The sequence below is a fragment of the Pseudorca crassidens genome, chromosome 1 (genome assembly GCF_039906515.1).
Source record: "Pseudorca crassidens isolate mPseCra1 chromosome 1, mPseCra1.hap1, whole genome shotgun sequence".
In the NCBI taxonomy this organism is placed as follows: domain Eukaryota; kingdom Metazoa; phylum Chordata; class Mammalia; order Artiodactyla; family Delphinidae; genus Pseudorca; species Pseudorca crassidens.
Window position 1 is genome coordinate 108208385 of NC_090296.1, and position 26049 is coordinate 108234433.

The 26049-nt window shown below is 37.7% G+C and overlaps 1 protein-coding gene across 10 annotated transcripts in view; it reads right to left on the bottom strand.

Annotated features, from left to right (window-relative positions):
* BNIP2 (BCL2 interacting protein 2) overlaps positions 1–26049 on the bottom strand; it is a 228493-nt gene that overhangs the window by 13510 nt on the left and 188934 nt on the right. For 3 of the 10 annotated variants that reach the window (XM_067748608.1, XM_067748636.1, XM_067748626.1), the window contains exons 1-6: positions 11149–11416; positions 6197–6244; positions 4503–4609; positions 3305–3373; positions 2645–2820; positions 638–814 (exon numbers count right to left, since the gene is read on the bottom strand). In XM_067748608.1, coding sequence (XP_067604709.1) covers positions 638–814; positions 2645–2820; positions 3305–3373; positions 4503–4609; positions 6197–6244; positions 11149–11343 — 772 coding nt within the window. In that variant the 5' untranslated portion in view covers positions 11344–11416. Of the gene's footprint in view, positions 1–637; positions 815–2644; positions 2821–3304; positions 3374–4502; positions 4610–6196; positions 6245–11148; positions 11421–26049 lie in introns of those variants that run through there. The other 7 variants (XR_010945986.1, XM_067748585.1, XM_067748656.1 and 4 more) reach the window with 5 other exon arrangements.

The window sequence follows — 26049 nt, forward strand, 5'->3', positions numbered from 1 at the left end:
GTTGGGGAATTAAGATCCCACATGCCGAGGGGCAACTAAGCCTGTGCGCTCTAAAGCCCACATGCCACAACTGAGCCCGAGGGCCACAACTAAAGAGAAGCCCACATTGCAACGAAAGAGCCCACGTACTGCAACAAAAGATCCCACATGCCGCAAGTAAGACCCGAGGTAGCCAAATAACTAAATATTAAAATTAAAAGAAAATACATATATAACGTATCAAATCAACATATTTTACACCTTAAACTTACACACTTTGTCAGTTTTATCTCAATGAAGGTGGAAAAAAAGGGAATATACAAATGCTACAAAAAAAGGATTACAGTAGCTCACTGTATATAAATTATAAATGGATAAAAAAGGGAGAAAGTCCCAGTTTAGGGGTGTCTAGGGATAAGGGTGGAAGGAGACAGTTTTCACCGTACACTCTTACACCTTTTGAACTTACTGTATGCACGTGTTAACAATTTTTAAATGTTGGCTTTAGCCTTTTACTTCAAACCTGTTACATTTCTAAAAGGACATGATGTTTATTATGCTTTCAAAATTATGTAATACCTCAAAGGAGAGATTCTCTTAAGCATTCAGATTTCTGATATTGTATTAAAAAATCTAAAAAATCTTTGGTAACCATTACCTCCATGGCTAATAACTTTTTTATAGGGTTCAATTGCTTTCATATCAACCCTGTGGTCCTGTTCTCCAATTCTGAACATACGCCAGCGTCGTCCATCTTCTTTTTCCTCTGCTGCTGTATATTCAGTAATTGAGCCTTTCCTAATAACTTCAGTAGTCTTGGGTTTCGGAAGATCATCTGTCAAAATAAAAGGTTTTTGAATCACAGATTGTTATTTATAAAATAAAAATCATATTACATGTTAACCACTTTACTATCGAATTAGATTGTTCAGAGAATTTTTTTATTATACCTTCTGTGGAATTTTATTTATTTTTTAACTTTTTATTTTATATTGGAGTATAGTTGATTAACAATGTTGCGATAGTTTCAGGTGTACAGCAAAGTGACTCTTTTCCCATTTAGGTTGTTACATAATACTGAGCAGAGTTCCCTGTGTGTGGAATTTTAAATATTTCTTCTGTAATAGAGGAAAAGGCTTATTCTTGATATAAGGCCATTTTGTTTTTTGGAAATCATGGTTAACTTGTTTTGAATTGCTTAATTCAGAAAGGACCTAATCGCAGTACAACGTACATCCACAAATTCAGAAACGTTAATTCACACAGCCATCAAAATCTTAGTACACTGGCCCTACAATGCCTTTCCAGATTCTATTTACAACACTGTCCTTGACAGACAGTTACCACTATAGGTTACTTAAAGCAACTCTCTGGGAGCCAATGTTTTTTGTTGTTGAGCACATAAATTATTCCCCAAACATTATAATACCAGATAGAAAGTGGTTAACGAGTCAATGATTATTTCTCATTTGATCAGTCTTATAAAGCAGAAAATTACTGATAATATTCTGAAGTGTACATGCAAAAGTCTATTTTAAATTGACATTAGTCAAAGCACAAGCACCAATGATTAGGTATAATTTACATTTTAAGATTGCACTTTAGCTGATTTTTAATGAAGCAATGATTTTCGAAATTTTAGTATCATAGTCCTTACCAAAAGATGGGGGAAGGGGAAACCTACTGTATGTTAGTTGTTTGTTTCCAAGACAAAGCTGTTAACGGAAAATATCCTTCCAGGAAATGACTACAGCAGCATTAAAGAAAGAAGAGACAAAACACATAGGCAGAAAACTATTTCAGTATCTTTATAAAATATTGCTTATTACCGGATTGCATATTGAACCAGTGAAACAGGGAAGAAAAAAGGAACAGAAGATAACAGCACATTAAGGATCTTACTCTTTACTGCAGATAACATACCTAGTGATAAACACTGCTTTGAAATAAAAATCACTTTAAAGATGAACTAAACATATATAAATTATTAACAACTATAAAGATACTGTAGACAGCAATTATCTAATTAAAGAAAGCATGCAAAGCAAAACACATGCCAATTCCTTTCAATTCCAAATAACTAATGATAAAGAATATAAGGGTGGAGGCTAGGAGAATACATTAATTCAAGGTAGTTGTTTACAAAGTGCAGCACTATCCGGCAAACCTATTTAAAAAAAAAACACCTTCAAAAAAAAACCACTCCCTTCAGAACTCCCTCTCTGCAAATTCTTAACTACTTTTAGCACATTCCCTAAAGCATAAGTTTCTTCAAAGCTTTTCTTCTTAGTTATCTACTGAATAAAAGAACATGCCATAATTATCAAGCAATATTGGGAGCAACATGGAAAAACGTACGTTTACAGCATTGGGCAATTAAGAAAAAAATAGAGCCACATGTGTAATCTACTATAAACGGTTTTGAAAGCCATCGTATTCAGTGTTTAGCCGAATTTCATATCTTTGCAACAAATATATGAACTTTAGAAAGTATAACATTTCAACAAAATCCCTTAGCCACTGATTTTTTCAACAAAATCCCTTAGCTGGTTCATGATCAAGTTTTAAGTTTTTCCAATTATCCTAATAGGAAAATGCTACTATGTATGTAGATAAACACGAACATTCATTAATAAAAGTCAGGTAAAAATAATGAAACACTTACCTTCCCACTCAAATTCATTACTGTCCTCTGATGGTGTATCTAAGTCATCTAAGTCAATCTCCCCGCTTTCATCCAAATCATCTGACCACACAGAGCCATCACTAGGATCCAGGGTTAGGCTAATGTCAGGAGCCATTAGTTTCTTTCTCACTTTATTGCCATTAACTTCTAGTGAGCCGGGAATGGGTTAAAAAAAAAAAAAAAAAGTGAAAGATATATTTAGAAAAAATGCTTAGATGTATAAACTGAATAAGAGAAAAACTTTAATCACTTTATTCTTGAGAAAATAACATTAATTAAACACAATTCCAAAGCACTTATTTACAAACTTTGGATTTTGATCACTATTGCTTCTGTATCACAGCAAGATGACACATCTCAGCAAGGATATGCCTTTTTAAATAACAGCAGCAGACCTTATAGTCACCTTTTACTATTAAAAACGATCTCCTCTCACCCCTTTATGGTTGAAATTTCTAAAACCCAAAGGTATGTTTCTGAAAAGCATTCCAAAGCAATCCAAAAACGCTTTCCTAAACATTCAAATTACCCTTTGGCACCCTATGATGGAATAAAAACTGAGTATATTTTTTATCTTGACAAAGAAATGTGTTCAAAAAATAGCACAGTTAAAGTCTATCACTAAGTGTCAAGTTCTTACCAGGCTGACTCTCTGGTCCAGTTACAGCTAATATATCTGCTTCAATACTATCATCTTCCGGTAAAGGTCTAGAACACACAGACACAATTTTTAACCCAGAAATTAAAAAAAAATTTTTTGAAGTTCAAAGATCTATTAAAATAGCTTATAGAAACAATTATGTGGAAAACTGAATAAACCAATGTTTCTTAAGGTTTAGTAATTTACAAACCACTGTCAAAGAAAATTTTCAGACTGTCTGAATTGACTTACATATTTACATAAGCAACACATAAAAGTAGATATATATATTCCTTATGTAACTGCTCTTAAATACAACTACAAAACAAATTAAAAAATCATTAATCTACAAAACAAATATATTTCAAATGCATGAATTTAATGTGATGCATGATACAATGTACAATGAAGCTGAATTGTCACTCACAATGGGAATATGGTAATGATGATTACATATTTTGAGCTCTGCATTTCTTTATTACTATTATCATGCTATGCTATGCAATGACTCAGTACTCTCACCAGCTGTCCATATTCCAACTGCTAAGGAACCTTCTTATGCACTGGGATGGTATTCTGACCAAGATGGCATGGAAGCATCACTTAAATATAAAGTCTGCCTTTGCTCTTTTTCTCTTAACCCAACTGGTGCCAATACAATTGTAAACACAAATGCAAATGTGTCAAGGTAGCTCGCCAGATAACCTAGAAAGCTCTTCCTTGGTTACTTAACAAGCTTTTTCTCAAAATAAAAGCATACAACTTAACAATTCTTATAGACTTCTAAAGACCATCTTCCCCTAGAAACCCCTCAGACTCTTTTATTACCAGTATTAAATGAATACTTTGCAACACTGGGTTTCTTTAAGAAGCCTGATATTCATTTAGTAAGTCAGCAATCCCCAACCTTTTCGGCACCAGGGACCAGTTTCGTGGAAGACAATTCTTCCACAGACAGAGGGGCAGTGGGGGGATGGTTCAGGCGGGAATGCGAGTGATGGAGCGGCACTGAAGCGGCAGATGAAGCTTCACTCACTCGCCCTCCGCTCACCTCCTGCTGTGTGGCCGGGTTCCTAACAGGCCACAGACCAGTAGTGGTCCGTGGCCTGGGGGTTGGGGACCCCTGTAGTAAGTGACATCTCAATAAAGAAACTGTGAAGTTTTGTTTACTTGTTTTCATTTAAAAGCATTGCTTACATTGGAAAATCTTCATCTTGCCATTCTTCCTTAAGTTCAACACCTTCCATCCTCAGCCTGGACTCAATGTCAACTACAAGCTCCTGATAACCCAGAGAGCCAAGGTCCTGTAAAAAACGAAAAAAAAATTTATAGGCTTATTTTTCACTTTATCTGCTGAAAAGATGCAATAATCTTATACCTTAGTTCATACTTCCACCCTGATCATGAAATAAATTTAGTTGGTTGCAACTACAACTTTTTTCCCCCAAGAATTAGAACAGAAAACAGAGTGTATATATTCCAGTAATTACTGTTTGTAATAAGGGTATTGTGCAGTGAAGTACCTGCTTCCATTTGCATATATGCATGTGTGCCCCAGGACACGATTTAAAATTTATTAGGTACTGTAAATTATGTAAAAGCAATTTGCGGGATGGGGGGCACAAATAATAAAAGTAAATAAATATATGCTCTATTCTACACCCATAATTAAATTTTCTGTCCTTTGGAGAGAGGTTAATTCTAGAAATTGAACACTAGGTAAATAGCATTTACACTCACTTGATTCAGCAGAGTCCAAGTGGTGTGCTCTTATATTACTTCTCTATAGTTCCAATGACATAATTCCTGAGCCACTTAAAGAAGGCTATTCAGTACCTGTCCAGTAAATGAATTATGCTACGTTCTGATTTGCTTCATATCTATAACAAGCTTTTCTCATGTAGTTTAGCATGAGTTTTCAGACACTGAATTTGGTGAATATTTCTATTCACGCAACTCCATGTTTTAACTTAGTTTCAGTTTTTCCAAGAAAGGATGTGGGTGTTACTATCCGCAGTTTACAAAATGAAGGATCTAGAGTTTGGTATCGTTGATGGAATAAGAAATACAGGTTTAAGTATATTATTTAAGAAGTCATTAAGATCAACTGGTTAACAGTGCAACAAAAATCGTGACAACTTTAGGGGGCAAGAGGTATAAACGGAATATTTAGTTCACTTACATTAGAGTAAGTCAATAGATGTCTAAAGTTATCTTTTAAAAAAGAAGTAAAACAGAGATGTCTTAAGAGATAGAAAGTATTACTAGTTATCACTAGCAGTTTTAAAACAAAGTTAAAAGTGGTTGACACCAGTGGAAGAAGAAATAAGGTGGGAGGGGGAGAAGATGCTATTCATGGTAAATCCTTCTAAATTATTTAACTTTTAAAACCATGTATGTATAACTTGTGGTCATATTTTATGGTTGCCTTATCTGCTGTGTCATTACAACATTCAAAAGATACACAAAGTTGTACCAAAAAACCATTATGTTCCAGAACAACAACAACAAAATTACATTGGAAATTTTCTAAAGTGTTAGATTTCACATAATAAACTACATTCATATCTCTGCCAAGACTGGGAGGCTCTTTTCCCAGTTTGAATTCTTACTTATGCTCAAGAGATTTCAAACATTCTCAAAAGGTCTAAATTGTTGAGGAACCACTTGCAAATAGAAAAAAGCAAATGCTGTCTTTTCTTCACCAACATGTTTGCTGGGAAAAGTCAGTTAATTTACACATAGGAGTAAGGCATTTTTAATTCTCCGGGAAAAACTGAGCCAGGCAATTTTGAGAAATGAATGGAAAACACACTTAAAATATAATAATCTTGACTTATTTAGCAGTTTCTCTGTTTCTGATACATAACCTATAAAGTAATCTGACACACCTTCAAGGACCACTTCATAGACTGTTCTCTGACAGCAACTCTTACTCTCTGTAGAGAGGAAAACAAACAAAAAAGGGATACCTACTTTAACAAATAATTTTCTATTTAGAACACAGAATTATTAGAAAAGACCCCCAAATTATGATCAATAAAACCCAAATACTTAATACTTATTACTCTAGAATTCATGTTCAAGTGAGAGTGCAGCATTCTATTACTTAAGGTTGAAAACTGACAGTCTATTCCAACTTTTATAACTTTTTTTCTTTTTTGGCTGCATTGGGTCTTCATTCCTGCGCACGGGCTTTCTCCAGTTGCAGTGAGCAGGGGCTACTCTTCGTTGAGGTGTGCGGGCTTCTCATTGCAGTGGCTTTTCTTGTTGCAGAGCATGGGCTTCAGGAGTTGTGGCTCACGGGCTCTAGAGCGCAGGCTCAGTACTTGCGGCACACGGGCTTGGTTACTCCGCGGCATGTGGGATCTTCCCAGAGCAGGGATCGAACCCATGTCCCCTGCACTGGCAGGCGGATTCTTAACCACTGTGCCACCAGGGAAGTCCCTCAACTTTTAAATTCATTACACTTCTCAGTGTTTTTTCAAATCTTTGATACTCACTATGAAGTGAATTAATGTTTTTTCCTAGATTTAATAATCAGAGCTTTCATTACTTAGTTTCACATTTTTACTGGGTGTTGGAAAAATAATAGGATGTTCTGAGTGTTTTTTTCAAATACCCCACATACTCAGAAAAACATTTAATATTTCAAAAATATAAGCGGTGACTGGAAGTTGCTACCACTATACTCCCAACATCTAGCACAGTGTCCGGCACATAATGGGTCTTTAAACATTAGTTAAATTTAAAAATAAACATTTAATTGTAAGGTTTAACATTGAATAGTAACCATTTGTTTTGCTCAACCTGTTAAGTTTTTTTTTCTAATTAAACTACATAAATAGTCTCCCTGTTTAGTTTTACCCCTCAAAAAGAGCAGTGAAAATATTTGGGGCAACCTACATACAAGCAGTGTCTATTTCTGTTGGTAAAATTATTCCTTGTTTGTAAGAGAAAATACATACCTTGTGAAATTCTAAAAGATAAACCATGTCTTTTAGCTGCTTTACCACTTGAACAAGTCAACCACGTGAAAATACTTCTCTAGACACAGGCAGCCAGAGTCTCTCAGCTCATTTAGCTGATTCATTCAACTTTTACTTTAATATCATTGAGTCATGTGATGTTAATACACCCCAGCATATGGACATGGATATTTAGTTTGGGGATAATTAATTAAGCTAGTTAAACGAAACCTAGGAGGAGAGAGAAATACAGATTCACTCTTAACCATTTCATCACCAATTTTAGGGGAGAAGTACACTAGGTAAAGTTTAAATGACAGAGAGAGGACTGCTCTTAGAAGCACATTATCAGCAGCTGTAAGAACAGGAAACAAGACAGGAGCAATATAAGCACAACTACTCTGAAGGAAATCAGGATGCTGCTGATTCACAAGTTAATCGTGGCTGTTTCCCGTTTTTTGTTCATTGATTTGGTAAATCAGAATGGGGAAGTAATACTTTACGATGCCAACTGTTAAAATAACCAAATGCAACAGGAATACCCTGATTTCTCAACAAATGTGTGGTAGTGGTGGTACATCATTACTTATGCCAGTTAGCAGTGGAGGTCACAGAGACAAATTCAAAAACAGTAGCTGACCTCAGTGAGGTGTGGTGGTAAATTCAACCAAGATGAAAACGGGGATTTCCCCATGCAGCCTAACAATATAACAAACAACAAACAACAATATAAGCAAAAATTGAATATTAAGATCATATTTCCCCATGCAGCCTAACAATATAACAAACAACAAACAACAATATAAGCAGAAATTGAATATTAAGATCATATTTAGAACTGCCTGAATTATCACTTACAATTTTACATGACAACTTTACTATTATGTAGTTTAACCTAGATGTAGGTGCTAATAACCAACATGTATGCTGAAATCAATTTGGCAAAAGGAAATGCTTAGGCAAGGCTTTCACATCCCCATTTAAAGGAAAGGGCTTCATTCTAAATATTTATGTTCACTTTTTCCTGTGAAGCTGGCAATGCTGGTAGCACTACAAGAAAATACTTTAGGCCCAGCCTATGTGTTTAGGAAGGTCACCAAAACACCTGTAAAAATCCTATATGCTTGTCATTGTTTCCTTGAGAGCAGAGTCATGCAGGTTTTTAAGAATGAAATGACACAAAGATATCATATCGCCTCACACTTTAGGACGGCTATTATCAAAAAGACCAGAAATAACAAATGTTAGCGAGGATGAGGAGAAAAGGGGATCCTTGATGGGAATGTAAACTGGTGCAGCCAGTACGGAAAACATTAAGGAGGTTCCTCAAAAAATTAAAAACAGAACTCCCATATGATCCAGCAATTCCACTTTTGGGTATTTATCGGAAGAAAATGAAAACGTTAACTGGAAAAGATATCTGTACCCTCACATTCACAGCAGCATTATTTACAATAACCAACAATATGCAAGCAACCTAAGTGTCCATCGATGAATACACACACACACACACATACACACACGCACACAAAGGAATATTATTCAGCTATTTAAAAAAAACTCTGCCATTTGCAACAACACGGATGGACCCTGAGGGCATTACGCTAAGTAACGTAAGTCAGACAGAGAAACACAACACCATATGATCTCACTTATGTGTAGAATCTTTAAAAAAAAACCCAAAAAACAAAAAAACAGAAAAAAACCCAACCCCCCCGAAACCAAGCTCATAGATACAGAGAACATACTGGTGGTTGCCAGAGGTCGTGGGGTGGGAGGTGGGTAAAATGGATGAAGGGGGTCAAAACGTACAAACTTCCAGCTATAAAATAAGTCAGTCCTGGAAATATAATGTATAGCATAGTGACTATAATTAATAAAACTGTATTAGATATATACAAGCTGCTAAGAGAGTAAATATTAGTCCTCATCACAAGAAAAAAAATTTGTAACTAAGTGTGGATGTTAAGTAGACGTATTGTGGTGATCATTTTGCAATATATTCAAATATCGAATCATGATGTTGTACACCTGAAACTAAAAAACTGTCATGTCAATTATATATCTCAATTAAATGTGACACCCTATCAGAAATGTTAACACAAAATTCAAGAGAAATTACAATAGTGCTATTTCTCAAAATTGTGACGATAAAGCACAGGGTAATTATGCCAACTATACAAGGTACATTATATTATCAGTATGCAGAACGTACTGGAAATGCTCTGAGACCTTTAAGAAGATTAAAGTCTAAAAACTGATCTGTAACACTTTTCTGTGGAGTTACAAATATTGGATGTAACATAAAATTATAACTTTGGAATATTATTATCATCACATTATACTAGCACTCTGCTTTATAGGATGCAAACTTCACATGGCATTTTTTGATCCACTATCAGCCAAGGTTAAATTATCGGATCTGGCTACACATATACTTCCTTTTTTAGATGCCTTTCTCCACTACTGCTCCTTCTACGAGCATTACACCAGAAGGAAGAGAACTACTTTCCTAAAGAGTGCTTTTCCCCTTTACTAACCACTTGTACATCCATCATCCCATGCGTCCCACCCAAAAACTTTGTGTCGTATAAAACACTGATGTTATTACACCCATTTTATCTTATATATGAGGCAAATAACACTACATTCTGGTTTCCAGATTAGACCTAGACTGTTTCTAATACAGTACACCGCCTCCAGTTCACTGGCAACTTTCTACAGAATAAGCCTGCAATGCCAGATATGGCTACACTTAGCTTCAAAGGTCCTGTAATGCCTTAAGACTACAATAGCACAGACTTATGATGATCTAGTTTAAGCCCCATGTTTGCAGAAGTGGACCTGTCATACTTCCTGTCTAAACCCAACAATATTAGGCTGCAATAGAGGAGATCATGAAAATCAAAAAGATTGTGTGGAGAAAATGTAAAATGATAAGAACTAAGGAGAAGATATGCAAAATCATAAGAAAATAGTCTGTAGGGTAACTAGACACGGTAACTTCAGTTATAATTTTGAGGAAACAACACCCATTTACAAATGGCAGAAATTCTTGTATAATTTTAAAGAAAAAATACGTTTAATTTTAAAAATTAAGTAATTAAGCATTAGGAGAAATAGCCTTTTTTTAAAACTCCGAAAAAAAAAAACCACCACCAAAACACAATCACACTTCATTAAACTAACTACATGCAAGGCGCTACGACTACCTAGATGACAAAAGCCGTGCTCTCAAAGAGCTGCCCAGAACAGGGAAGACCAAGGGGGTTTCAAAGCAACGTATCAGACCCATATACATTTCTGATTTAATAGGAGTTGCTCTAGTAGATCTCCAGGGGCATCAAGAAACTCAAACCACTTTTGCCAGGTACGGAAGTAAAAGGCAGTGTCTGAATCCACGCAGGAACTGGGCTTTCCACATATCAAGGTCCCTTAAAGCCCTGATTACAGATGCCGCTTCCGTGTCTATATTCCCGGAGGGTGTGGAGCACATTAGACATCCAAGTTTCTTTGTTCTGCACCAGGACCAACGCTGGTGACAAACAAGGGACCAACGTGCCCCCAGAGTGGGGGATGTGCAGAGGGGCAGAGAAGAGAGCACCACCCCTACAAACGGAAAAGGGGTGGGAGAAGGGGGGACGCAAGGGTGGCAAAAAGCAATCAGAAGCCTGGCCAAGGGCGGGGGCCTAAGCGGGGCGGGGATCCGGGAAGTGCCTCCGGGCAGTTTCCGCGGCGCCTCCTACAGCGGATACCGCTCTGGGCTTCCCTTGTCGGGCGGTCCGGGATACGCGCCCCTCGGACGTCCCCCCGTCCACCCCAGGACTGTTCCCAGCTCAGACCCGCCGTGCCCAGCCTTCCCGAGTCGCACTGACCCCGGAGGAACCCTTGGCCTCCTCGTCTTCTTCGCCCCTCCAGGCCGGCGACGCAGGGCTGACGGCCAGGTCGCAGAAGGTAGCGCCGAGCGGAGCCCGCTCCCTTCCGACGGTGAGACCCGGGCCCAGTCCCTCAGCCACAGCGGCAACAGCCGACCCGGATGCAGAGAGCTGCTCCGGAGGAAGTGACAACATCCCGACCTTCTCCAGACGCCGCAGCTGGCGGAAGCCGAGGCGGAGCCGTGGCGTCTTCGGGAAGCCTCAGGGCTCCTTCTCCCGACCACACCCTCAGCCGTTGGGTGGAAGGAAGGGAGGGAGGAGCTAATGCCTGCGCGTAGGCGCCCGCGACTTGGCCCGCGGGGCTGTCAAGCGTTTCTGTCCGGCAGGCGACCTGTTACACAACCCCTGCGGCCCTTGAGAGGCTGCAGGCGCTTCCTCGCCCGGCGCAGGACCGCCGCCCTCGAGTCTCAAGGAGCCATTTTTATATTCTTTATGTTTGCTTTACTGATCATTATGATAGCGCTATATAATAAAATAGATGCAAAAAGAGGAGGAAAAATATCAGATGTCTCACTGGGGAAGTTAACCTCAGAAGAAATCCTTAGAGTCTGGTAAAATTATCCCGGGCGAACAGCTTTATAACAGTGCTTTTCAAATTGTTACCAGAAAATTGGGTTCACCTCTTAGAGGGAGTTGAACCAAAAGACAACCAAGGTAAAGATCAGGAGAAGGAAGTATTTATTACTGGCACCAAATAAGGAGGAAGCTGGGGAATCTCTCCCAAAGCAGTGTCTGCCAAGCAGAGAACTTAGGGAAGTTTTAAGCTAAGGGTTCATGCACAGTCATGAAGGGGCTTGAGCAGAGGAGACTGCGGCATAGAATTGGGGTAAAGGTTGACGGAGTCCAAGCTTTAGTTGATTGAAGTCACTTGAGGCTGAGAAAAGGTCAACATCATCATCTCTTAGGTTCCAGTTGATCTGGTGGTCGAGTGCTTCCGGCTAACCTTCACCATTGAAACGGAGCTGGGAGTCTTCACAACTGATGTATTATCTTTGCTATTGTTTCTTCTCTTGCCAGATAACAGTCATTTGTTCTTTTGTTCCTTTAAGATCCTTATTACTGACACCTGTTCAATGGCAAGCATTGTGGCCAGGCTTGGATCACAAAATGGCTTAGGCCTAAAATGGCTTCTCTTATGTCAAAAAAGCTGGATCTAGTTCTTTTTCTTCGGGGACCCGCTACCGTATCTGCTTACAAAAGTATATGTAGAGAACGATCAACTTATTATTTTTACAAATTTCCAATGAATTGTGGACCATGCTTTGGTAAGATAAAAAATTAGAAACATTTTATCATTAGAGTCAACAGCCATAAAATTACCTGCAAAATCGCCGTAAAGTTTCCTAAACACTTATTCTCAATTTCTGTACTACCTATCTCGCCGTGGACCAGTAACAAACAGTTCTCTGAAGGGCTCAGATCAATGGGCCATATTCTGAGTAGCAACACTGCTCTACACCTTCAAGGAAGTAAGATTAATTTGGAGAATGTAATGATCCCTCTTAAAACCCAAACACTATATCCTTGCAAAGGCCCAGCAGTCAACCCTTTGGGTAAGGCATTATGGAATGGTGGGGTTTGAGGGAACTGAAAAGCTCAAAAATTTAAATCATTGACCTAAAATGCAGCTCGCGGGTTTACATTGCTTTGGCAACATTTACCGCTAGCAGGGGGTTAAACTCTCTGTGTCTCATCTATAAAATGGGGAAAAAGTAATACCTACTTCATAGGATCTTTGTGAGATAAAGTCCTATGTATATTGGAACAGTGAACGGCTTTGGAATTATATATGTGTTAGGTATTATTATTTTCCTCCTATCAATTTTGTTAAGTAGCTGGCACAGTGAACAAACAAAACTGATCAACTAATAAACAGAGGGCTTTTAAAAATAAGTGTATTTATTTAATTTATTTTTGGACGCATTGGGTCTTCGCTGTGCACGGGCTTTCTCTAGTTGCGGCGAGCGGGGGCTACTCTTCGCTGAGGTGCGCGGGCTTCTCATTGCGGTGGCTTCTCTTGTTTCGGGGCAGGGCTTTAGGCGTGCGGGCTTCAGTAGTTGTAGCGTGCGGGCTCAGTAGTTGTGGCTTGCGGGCTCTAGAGCGCAGACTAAGTAGTTGTGGCGCATGGGCTTAGATGCTCTGTGGCACGTAGGATCTTCCTGGACCAGGGCTTGAACCCGTGTCCCCTACACTGGCAAACAGATTCATAACCACTGCACCACCAGGGAAGCCCTAATAAACCGACCTTTAAACAACTTCTTGGGCCATGCCCCTAGACAACAATTTCATCTTCAGTTAGATTTTTCATAGTTCCATGTCCTGCAATGAGTAGTATTCTCCACAGGGTGGCAGAAAATGATTTGAAATCGTATACAGTTATGTGGTTTTGCAATCTTTAGTTTCTTTTTCATTTCACTAACTTTATTGTTTAAATAAGTTTGGTCAGTATTTGCTTTGGTTTTGAGTAAACCATTCTACTATTTGACTTTTTATCCCCATCTCATGAATTATCTATTCTTATTGCTGAAACATTAGAAACTCAGATAAGGCAAGAAGGGCAGTCACTATTATCACATTTATGTATATCCTTTCAGATTTTTGTATACATATAACTATAAAAATAGCATATATTTTATAAAAATAAAATAATTTACCTAACAGTTTATAATCTCATATTTTCTTTTCATTTAAAAATATATCCTGGGGACTTCCCTGGTGGTCCAGTGGTTAAGAATCCGCCTGCCAATGCAGGGGACACAGGTTCAAGCCATGGTCTGGGAAGATACCACGTGCCACGGAGCAACTAAGCCCGTGTGCCACAACTACTGAGCCTGTGCTCTAGAGCCCGCGAGCCACAGCTACTGAGCCCGTGTGTCACAACTACTGAAACTCGCGTGCCTAGAGCCCGTGCTCCACAACAAAGAGAAGCCACTGCAATGAGAAGCCCGTGCTCCGCAATGAAGAGTAGCCCCCGCTCGCCGCAACTAGAGAAAGCCCGCGTGCAGCAATGAAGACCCAACACAGCCAAAACTAAATAAATTAAAAAAAAAAAAAAAAAGAATCTGGCTTGCAATGCAGGGGACACCAGTTTGATCCCTGGTCAGGGAACTAAGATCCCACATGCCACGAGGCAACTAAGCCCGTGCGCTGCAACTACTGAGCCTGTGCTCCACAACTAGAGAGAAGCCCTGCACCGCAACAAAAGACCCTGCATGCCACAACAAAGACCCAATGCAGCCAAAAAATAAACAAATATTTTAAAAATATGTCCTGAATTCCTTTTCAGGTCAATACGTATATTTCAACACCATAATTTTTATTATGGATAATTTATGTACTAACAAGTCCTTATTGAACATTTAGGTTGCTCAATTTTGGATACTCTATGCACTGTTAAAGCCAACACTGCATGGAGTATCCAAAAGGTCAGAAACATAGGACTCACTTATTTTCAAACAATATACTAGTTATATTTTCAAATAATACGCTCAATATATTTTCCTTCAACTTTTAGGTGAAATACCTTGAAGCAATGGGTTCAATTATTAATCTGAAAAAAGAATAATAGACACTATTTTCCCTGTGTTTCCAAAATTTTGGACAACCTTTAGTGTATTGTTACAATCACTTGTTTTTCCTATGTGGCTCCTTGAATAGGCAGATATTTAGACTCTTAACAATTGGAAAATAATTCAGAGGTGCCAACTAAAGAATGTTGCTAGCCATGTGGTCCTACAAGGATTGAGTCATTAGCCATTACCGTTGCTGACTTTTAACACACTCTGAAAGGAGTTCAGGGCAGAGATCAGGAATGAGGCACTCTGTGCTAAAAAACACTAGCAGAACAGGCCTTTAGATAATTAGATTATTTTCAGGAGAAATTTTTTATGAACGTGGATTGTTGCATCTGCCTATACTTAGAAAAGCACTAAAACCTTTAAGATGTGTGTTCCTCATGATTAGCAGCAAACTTCTCCCAAGATGTGTGCTTGGTTGCACATACCCCCTTTGCCAAAGTCACATGTATACTGACCTCCTCCTTTATCTCTTTGGAGCAGTTTCTCAGAGCTATCTGAAAGGCCGTCTCCCAGGCTACAGTCTTCAGGAAGACACTGAACAAACTCTACTAGCAACTTTTACATTGTGAGCTTTTTTAAGTCCACAAAGGAAGAAAGTGTGTCTTCCAGACCCTAAGCAGAAAGTGATACATTTGGAAAGTGATACATTAGCTCAGAGCCACCATCAATCTTTTCCTTTGTGGTTTCTGGTTTTGGTGCTATGTTTAAATAGGCCCTCCTCACCCTAAAATTATACAAGTAGTCACAGTTGTTTAGAGTTCATCTTTTTTAAAAATACGAACATTAAATCCAATTGGAATTTTGTACATATGCTTATGATATGAGGTAGGGAATCTGATTTTTACTTTACTGACAAAATATTCCACCTAACATCATTTTTTAAATAATCCAGTAATTTTTTTAACTTGACTAGGACTCAATCAAGTGAATGTTTACCTTCAAAATTATCGTCTAAGGCAATGGTCCCCAGCCTTTTTGGCACCAGGGACTGGTTTCATCAAAGACAATTTTTCCACAGACCAGGGTGGGGCAGGGATAGTTCAGGCGGTAATGCGAGCAATGGGGGGTGGCAGATGAAGCTTCGCTTGTCGGTCATTCACCTCCTGCTGTGTGGCCCGGTTCCTAACAGGCCGTGGACCAGTACCAGTCTGCAGCCCAGGGATTGGGGACCCCTGATCTAAGGTTACCCACCTAGTTCAAGTATCCATTCACAAACATTTTGACAAACCTTTGTATCCATTCACAAACCATCACTGGACAAACCTTTATTGGACAATATTGTGAGTCCTGAGGGTTGGGCCCTGAGGGTACAGATGAAAAAGACACAATGTTTTTCTTCAAGAAACTCATAGACTAGTCAGGGAGAAGGGCAAATGAAGACCGTAAACAATTTGGTGGATTGAGGTGATGTTGGTACTTCCAAGGTGCAGCTAAATAGAAGGGAGCTAAACAGATTGGGGGTGGGGGAGTAGAAGGTAGGGTCAGGAAAGGAAGACTTTCTGAAAGAAATGATATTGACCTTAAGAATAAAAGGAGGATCTTCCAAGCAGAGGGAATGGCATATGCAAATGCATGGAGTCTTCTAGGAAGTGCCCACTGTTCATCATGACTAGAGAACAAGCAGTGAGATAAGCAGGTATGAATGACTAGTAACAATAATAAGTAATTAAAGGCCAGATTAAAAAGGGACTTTTTGGACTTCCCTGGTGGTCCAGAAGTTAAGACTCCACCCTTCCAATGCAGGGAGCACGGGTTTGATCCCTGGTCAGGGAAGTTCCGCATGCCGCAGGGTGTGGCCATAAATAAATAAGTAAATTTTTTTAAAAGGGATTTTTTCCTAAAAATAGGAATATCATATGATCCTGCAATCTTACATCTGGGTGTATATCTGAAGAAGAACATAATTCGAAAAGATACATGCACCCCCATGTTCATAGCAGCACTATTTACAATAGCCAAGACGTGGAAGCAACCTAAATGTCCATCGACAGAGAAATGGATAAAGAATATGTGGTACATATACACAATGGAATATTACCCAGCCATTAAAAAGAATGAAATAGTGCTATTTGCAGCAACATGGATTATCATACTAAGTGAAGTAAGCCAGACAAAGACAAATATCATATGATATCACTTATATGTGGAATCTAAAAAAATGATGCAAGTGAACTTATTTATAAAACAGAAACAAACTCACAGACATAGAAAACGAACTTACAGTTACCAAAGGGGAGAGGGGGAAGGATAAATTAGGAGTTTGGGATTAAAATATACACACTACTATATGTAAAATAGATAACCAACAAGGACCTACTGTATAGCACAGGAAATTCTTGTAATACCCTAAAATGTAAAAAAAGATATATATGTATAAAAAACTGAATCACTTTGCTGCACACCTGAAACTAACACAACATTGTGAATCAACTATATTTCAATAAAATTTTTTTTAAAGTAAAAAGGGATTTTTTTAATACTAAGGATTTATTCAAGCCGATATAATGAACGACATAGAAAAGCAATCAATTATCACTTTATAATTACCCACCAAAAGAAGAAATTGAAACATGTCCTACACGATGGCAGCCTCGTTAGGACAAGTCCTAAGAGAACAACTCTGAGAGGGATAACACTCATTGGAATATATACTTTAGTATGTGTGTTACTCTGTCATACTTCATACATCAAAACAAAAGCACTCAGTCAAGATGGACTTAAGAGGTGCTGTCCCTGTTCCACCCCCACCCCAACCTTGGACCACAGGTCAGATGAGGGGTGATGAAGAGGAAGACATCTGAGACAATGCTAAGAAAATGCTTGTGTAAATTCAAATTTCAGAAGACATAATGTACATTAAACAAAATTCTTGAAGGCTGCTGCACTCTCCACTGTATAATTTTATAGACAGATTGTTATTCTTGCTTATGAGCATATAAATTCAATGATGTTTGGCAGCTCACTCATAATTTTGAAAAAAAAATGAAGTATCCTTTTTACATGGACTGAAGATGTCTTTGCTGGTTGAGCTTGAGGGTAAAACCGGATACAATTATATATTCAGTTAATTATTCATAACTTGAGTCTGAAATGAATGTGTATATATTTTTCACTTATTCACTTTATAAAATTCAAAACTAAACCCAGCAGCAGTTTTGTCTTTGGCATGGTGACAAGTTTCTTTTCTACAGTGAATCAGTAAAAGAAATTGTTCCAGAGAGAATTTCTGCTTCCCTATTTCAGAAAATTCAAACTGGACTGCATACATATATTACACCTCACTCCTGAGTGATGCTTCCACATCCCACAGGATAGGTACGGGGACGCAGCAGCACACATTCCTACGAAATATTTTCACACGAAGAGTTAGGTTAAGGCCATGTTAGAGGAAAACTAGGCTTATTTACTGGACAATTTTAGTCCGCAGGATTTTAAGGATTCAACTCATACAGGGAAATAGCTAGGTTATGGGTTAAAGTCATGTGAGAATAAGAGTTCAGATCTACAGCTCGGTGCTTTGTGACCACCTGGAGGGGTGGGATAGGGAGGGTGGGAGGGAGGGAGACACAAGAGGGAAGAGATATGGGAACATATGCATATGTATAACTGATGCACTTTGTCATAAAGCAGAAACTAACACAACATTGTAAAGCAATTATACTCCAATAAAGATGTTAAAAAAAAAAAGTTGAGATCTAGACATGGTCATGTTTGTTGGGGATGATAGGAGATGTGCATTTCATCCAGCAGAAGTTAGGAAAGACTAGTACTACCTCAGATTACTGATCAAAACTAATAGCGTGAACAAAGCTTCAAGTCCATATTCAAGTCCTCTGTGAAGATGTTAATGCAGTGTCATAAAAGAAATGGCAAATATGAATTAAAAACTATCTGACAGGATACATTTTATAATATAAAAGCACAAAATTTGGCAAAATCATGGCAACAAATAGATTGGAGATCGTGATTCACATTTGGAAAGAAGATGATGGACAGAGATCCACCTACCCTGAGATGTTACCAAAAAATCACTCCACTTATTAATTAATGCTCTTGCAAAAGTATGAGACATAGTATTACCATGCTTGGTTTATTACTAAAATAAACATTAATTTTGAATAGGGAAGTTGATTTTACTCTTCCTTCTCTCCTTTAAGATATGAAATGTTAATAGCAGTATGACCATCTATAATTAGAAACATACAAAAAAGTAATAGCCTCCAATTACAAAAAGCAGAGTTTGACTGATGATGATGGTGATGATGTTCATTTTTACCAATGACAATGCTTTTCTAATTCTTTATGGGCTGGGTAAAGAAAAGTGAGAATTGATAACTAAAGTGAACTGTCCCACAGCCAATTACAGTTCCTGCATCCAGATTAGCACAAAATTAGATATAGCATTGTCATTCAACAAAGCATTAACAATTTGTTCTGCACCTTTAGAATCAAAGTACAATTTTACTTGTTTCAAGAAGACAAGTAAGTGCATTTTAAAATACACAAACAATTACTGGGTCAACTGGGAATTTCATTCTATTTAACAAAATGAGGCGCTAACATGGCTCTATGTAAGGCAAATGCACTTTTTTTTAATTTTTAAATTTTATTTTTTTATACACCAGGTTCTTATTAGTCATCAATTTTATACACATCAGTGTATACATGCCAATCCCAGTCGCCCAATTCATCACACCACCACCCCTACCCCCCAGTGGCGTTCCCCCCTTGGTGTCCATACGTTTGTTCTCTACAACTGTGTCTCAATTTCTGCCCTGCAAACCGGTTCATCTGTACAATTTTTCTAGGTTCCACATATATGCGTTAATATACGATATTTTTTTTCTCTTTCTGACTTACTTTACTCTGTATGACAGTCTCTAGATCCATCCACGTCTCAACAAATGACTCAATTTCGTTCCTTTTTATGGCTGAGTAATATTCCATTGTGTATATGTACCACATATTCTTTGTCCATTCGTCTGTCGATGGGCATTTAGGTTGCTTCCATGACCTGGCTATTGTAAATAGTGCTGCAATGAACATTGGGGTGCATGTGTCTTTTTGAATTATGGTTTTCTCTGGGTATATGCCCAGGAGTGGGATTGCTGGGTCATATGGTAATTCTGTTTTTAGTTTTTTAAGGAACCTCCATACTGTTCTCCATAGTGCTGTTTCAATTTACATTCCCACCAACAGTGCAAGAGGGTTCCCTTTTCTCCACATCCTCTCCAGCATTTGTTGTTTGTAGATTTTCTGATGATGCCCATTCTAACTGGTGTGAGGTGATACCTCATTGTACTTTTGATTTGCATTTCTCTAATAATTAGTGATGTTGAGCAGCTTTTCATGTGCTTCTTGGCCATCTGTATGTCTTCTTTGGAGAAATGTCTATTTAGGTCTTCTGCCCATTTTTGCATTGGGTTGTTTGTTTTTCTAATATTGACCTGCATGAACTGTTTATATATTTTGGAGATTAATCCTTTGTCTGTTGATTCGTTTGCAAATATTTTCTCCCATTCTGAGGGTTGTCTTTTCATCTTGTTTATGGTTTCCTTTGCTGTGCAAAAGCTCTGAAGTTTTATTAGGTCCCGTTTGTTTATTATTGTTTTTATTTCCATTACTCTAGGAGGTGGATCAAAAAAGATCTTGCTGTGATATATGTCGAAGAGTGTTCTTCCTATGTTTTCCTCTAAGAGTTTTATAGTGTCTGGTCTGACATTTAGGTCTCTAATCCTTTTTGAGTTTATTTTTGTGTATGGTGTTAGGGAGTGTTCTAATTTCATTCTTTTCCATGTAGCTGTCCAGTTTTCCCAGCACCACTTATTGAAGAGACTGTCTTTTCTCCATTGTATATCTTTGCCTCCTTTGTCATAGATTAGTTGACCATTGGTGCGTGGGTTTATCTCTGGGCTTTCTATCTTGTTCCATTGATCTGTTTCTGTTTTTGTGCCAGTACCATACTGTTTTGATTACTGTACCTTTGTAGAAGAGTCTGAAGTCAGAGGGTCTGATTCCTCCAGCTCTGTTTTTTTCCCTCAAGACTGCTTTGGCTATTCGGGGTCTTTTGTGTCTCCATACAAATTTTAGGAGTTTTTGTCCTAGTTCTGTAAAAAATGCCATTGGTAATTTGATAGGGGTTGCACTGAATCTGTAGATTGCTTTGGGTAGTACAGTCATTTTCACAATATTGATTCTTCCACTCCAAGAACACGGTATATCTCTCCATCTGTTGGTATCATCTTTAATTTCTTTCATCAGTGTCTTAGAGTTTTCTGCATACAGGTCTCTTGTCTCCTTAGGTAGGTTTATTCCTAGGTATTTTATTCTTTTTGTTGCAATGGTAAATGGGAGTGCTTCCTTAATTTCTCTTTCAGATTTTTCATCATTAGTGTATAGGAATGCAAGAGATTTCTGCATTAATTTTGTATCCTGCAACTTTACCAAATTCATTGATTAGCTCTAGTAGTTTTCTGGTGTCATCTTTAGGATTCTCTATGTATAGTTTCAGGTCATCTGCAAACAGTGACAGTTTTACTTCTTCTTTACCAATTTGTATTCCTTTTATTTCTTTTTCTTCTCTGATTGCCATGGCTAGGACTTCCAAAACTATGTTGAATAATAGTGGTGAGAGTAGACATCCTTGTCTCGTTCCTGATCTTAGAGGAAATGCTTTCAGTTTTTCACCGTTAAGAATGATGTTTGCTGTGGGTTTGTTGTATATGGCCTTTATTACGTTGAGGTCCGTTCCCTCTATGCCCACTTTCTGGAGAGTTTTTATCATAAATCGGTGTTGAATTTTGTCAAAAGCGTTTTCTGCATCTATTGAGATTATCATATGGCTTTTCTTCTTCAATTTGTTGATGTGGTGTATCACATTGATTGTTTTGCATATATTGAAGAATCCTTGCACCCCTGGGATAAATCCCACTTGATCATGGTATAAGATCCCTTTAATGTGTTGTTGGATTCTGTTTGCTAGTATTTTGTTGAGGATTTTAGCATCTATATTCATCAGTGATATTGGTCTGTAATTTTCTTTTTTTGTAGTATCTTTGTCTGGTTTTGGAATCAGGGTGATGGTGGCCTCATAGAATGAGTTTGGGAGTGTGCCTTCCTCTGCAAGTTTTTGGAAGAGTTTGAGAAGGATGGGTGTTAGCGCTTCTCTATATGTTTGATAGAATTCACCTGTGAAGCCATCTGGTCCTGGACTTTTGTTTGACGGAAATTTTTAATGACAGTTTCAATTTCATTACTTGTGATTGGTCTGTTCATATTTTCTATTTCTTCCTGGTTCAGTCTTGGAAGGTTATACCTTTCTAAGAATTTGTCCATTTCTTCCAGGTTGTCCATTTTATTAGCATAGAGTTGCTTGTAGTAGTCTTTTAGGATGCTTTGTATTTCTGCGGTGTCTGTTGTAACTTCTCCTTTTTCATTTCTAATTTTATTGATTTGAGTCCTCTCCCTCTTTTTCCTGATGTGTCTGGTTAATGGTTTATCAATTTTGTTTATCTTCTCAAAGAACCAGCTTTTAGTTTTATTGATCTTTGCTATTGTTTTCTTTGTTTCTATTTCATTTATTTCTGCTCTGATCTTTATGATTTCTTTCCTTCTGCTAACTTTGGGTTTTGTTTGTTTTTCTTTCTCTAGTTCCTTTAGGTGTAAGATTAGATTGTTTGAGATTTTTCTTGTTTCTTGAGGTAGGCTTGTATTGCTGTAAACTTCCCTCTTAGAACTGCTTTTGCTGCATCCCATAGGTTTTGGATCATTGTGTTTTCATTGTCATTTGTCTCTAGGTATTTTTTCATTTCCTCTTTGCTTTCTTCAGTGAACTCTTGGTTATTTAGTAACATATTGTTTAGCCTCCATGTGTTTGCGTTTTTTACGTTTTTTCCCCTGTAATAGATTTCTAATCTCATAGCGCTGTGGTCCAAAACGATGCTTGATATGACTTCAATTTTCTTAAATTTACTGAGGGTTGATTTGTGACCCAAGATGTGATCTATCCTGGAGAATATTCCGTGCGCAGTTGAGAAGTATAATCTGCTGGTCTTGGATGGAATGTCCTATAAATATCAATTAAATCTATCTGGTCTATTGTGTCATTTAAAGCTTGTGTTTCCTTATTAATTTTCATATTGGATGATGTCCATTGGTGTAAGTGAGGTGTTAAAGTCCCCTACTATTATTGTGTTACTGTCAATTTCCTCCTTTATAGCTGTTAGCAGTTGCCTTATATATTGAGGTGCTCCTATGTTGGATGCATATATAATTGTTATATCTTCTTCTTGGATTGATCCCTTGATCACTATGTAGTGTCCTTCCTTGTTTCCTGTAACATTCTTTATTTTAAAGTCTATTTTATCAGATATGAGTATTGCTACTCCAGCTTTCTTTTGATTTACATTTGCATGGAATATCTTCTTCCATCCCCTCACTTTCAGTCTGTATGTGTCCCTAGGTCTGAAGTGGGTCTCTTGTAGACAGCATATATATGGGTCTTGTTTTTGTATCCATTCAGCGAGCCTGTGTCTTTTGGTTGGAGCATTTAATCCATTCACGTTTAAGGTAATTATCCATATGTATGTTCCTATGACCATTTTCTTAATTGTTTTGGGTTTGTTTTTGTAGGTCCTTTTCTTCTCTTGTGTTTCTTGCCTAGAGAAGTTCCTTTAGCATTTGTTGTAGAGCTGGTTTGGTAGTGCTGAATTCTCTTAGCTTTTGCTTGTCTGTAAAGCTTTTGATTTCTCCATTGAATCTGAATGAGACCCTTGCTGGTAGAGTAATCTTGCTTGTAGGTTCTTCCCTTTCAGCACTTTAAGTAGGTCATGCCACTCCCTTCTGGCTTGTAGAGTTTCTGCTGAGAAATCAGCTGTTAACCTTATAGGAGTTCCCTTGTATGTTATTTGTCATTTTTCCCTTGCTGCTTTCAATAATTTTTCCTTGTCTTTAATTTTTTGCCAATTTGATTACTATGTGTCTCAGCACGTTTCTCCTTGGGTTTATCCTGTATGGGACTCTCTGTGCTTCCCAGACTTGGGTGGCTATTTCCTTTCCCATGTTAGGGAAGTTTTTGACTATAATCTCTTCAACTATTTTCTCTGGTCCTTTCTCTCTCTCTTCTCCTTCTGGGACCCCTCTAATGCGAATGTTGCTGTGCTTAATGTTGTCCCAAAGGTCTCTTAGGCTGTCTTCATTTCTTTTCATTCTTTTTTCTTTATTCTGTTCCACAGTAGTGAATTCCACCATTCTGTCTTCCAGGTCACTTATCCGTTCGTCTGACTCAGTTATTCTGCTATTGATTTCTTCCAGTGTAGTTTTCATTTCAGTTATTGTATTGTTCATCTCTCTTTGTTTGTTCTTTAATTCTTCTAGGTCTTTGTTAAACATTTCTTGCATCTTCTTGTTTTGCCTCCATTGTTTTTCCGAGGTCCTGGATCATCTTCACTATCATTATTCTGAATTCTTTTTGTGGAAGGTTGCCTATCTCCACTTCATTTAGTTGTTTTTATGGGGTTTTACCATGTTCCTTCATCTGGTACATAGCCCTCTCCCTTTTTATCTTGTCTATCTTTCTGTGAATGTGGTTTTTGTTTCACAGTCTGCAGGACTGTTGTTCTTCTTGCTTCTGCTGTCTTCCCTCTGGTGGATGAGGCTATCTAGGCAGATGCATTTTTATTTCATACAAATATAAACATGAAAAGGCTGTATTATCTAACTCACTATTGTGATGTGCTAAATGTTCTGGAAACATATTTCCCAAAATACTTTACCTCCTAAAAGTACCTCAACTGAGGGAATCTAGGTGATTATATTCTGAAACATTGGAACTCTGTAAATAAGTAAAATGTACTAACTCAATTTTTTAAATGAATTTCAGTAAAACCGAGGAGACAATATTAATATTTTAACATTCTTTTTCACTTACACAGTTCCCTTATACTTAAAGACAAATGCCTTTCTTCTCATATAATTACTAAAGCACCAAATTAAGAAAAAGAACACTTTCTAAGATGGACCTAGAGTCTGTGACACAGAGTGAAGTAAGTCAGAAAGAGAAAAACAAATACCGTATGCTAACACATATATATGGAATTTAAAAAAAATATAAAGGTTCTGAAGAACCTAGGGGCAGGACAGGAATAAAGACGCAGATGTAGAGAATGGACTTGAGGACACGGGGAGGGGGAAGGGTAAGCTGGGACAAAGTGAGAGAGTGGCATGGACATATATACACTACCAAATGTAAAATAGATAGCTAGTGGGAAGCAGCTGCATAGCACAGGGAGATCAGCTCGGTGCTCTGTGACCACCTAGAGGGGTGGGATAGGAGATGCAAAAGGGAGGAGATATGGGGATATATGTACATGTATAGCTGATTCACTTTGTTATAAAGCAGAAACTAACACACCATTGTAAAGCAATTATACCCCAATAAAAATTTTTTTTAAAAGAACACTTTGTAGTTTCAGGTATTTATAGAATGGGGAGAGATGAAATGACAGAAGTTTAGCATGAATTATCATCTTTAAAAGATCTTTACTCTCTAAAATTCTAGAGTATTAACCCTTCAGCAGATTACCCATTAATATGAGGACCTTTACATATATATATACATATATATACATATATACATATATATGTGTGTGTGTGTATATATATATATATATATATATATATATATATATATATATATATATATATATATATGAGGTGCTATTCCATCTGACAATGACCTTACCCAGGCACTATGTACAAATACTGTATCTAATATGCCTTGTGTGTAGTCTGGGATATGAGAGAGTGCAGGGGTGAATTTGAATCAATATGATGACTAATGCCTGAAATTGCATTATTAGTCTTTCCTTAATTAGCTAATGGCACTGATTCATGTTAGAATGCAATTATTTTTCATAGAATGGCTTAATACATAAAACTTATGCTAAAATGGAAGGCTAGGACTGGATTGGGATTAGGAGAGGCATTTTAGTCCTTATTCCAGTACAGTCTCTGTGACCTTGGGCAAGTTACCTATGTCCCCTAGAACTTCAGTTTCCTTGTCAGTAATTTATGAGGTACCAGAGACTCATTTTTACCTAATTCAGCATTTTGTCTGAAGCTGGGCTTATCATTTCATTAAATTTTAGGAATTCACTAAAATGTTAAGTGGATATTTCAGTACAAACATCTGAAAATGACACGCCTTACATGTTATCATCTATCTTTTCTAAAAATGGCATAAAAAAAGAAGACAATCCAAATA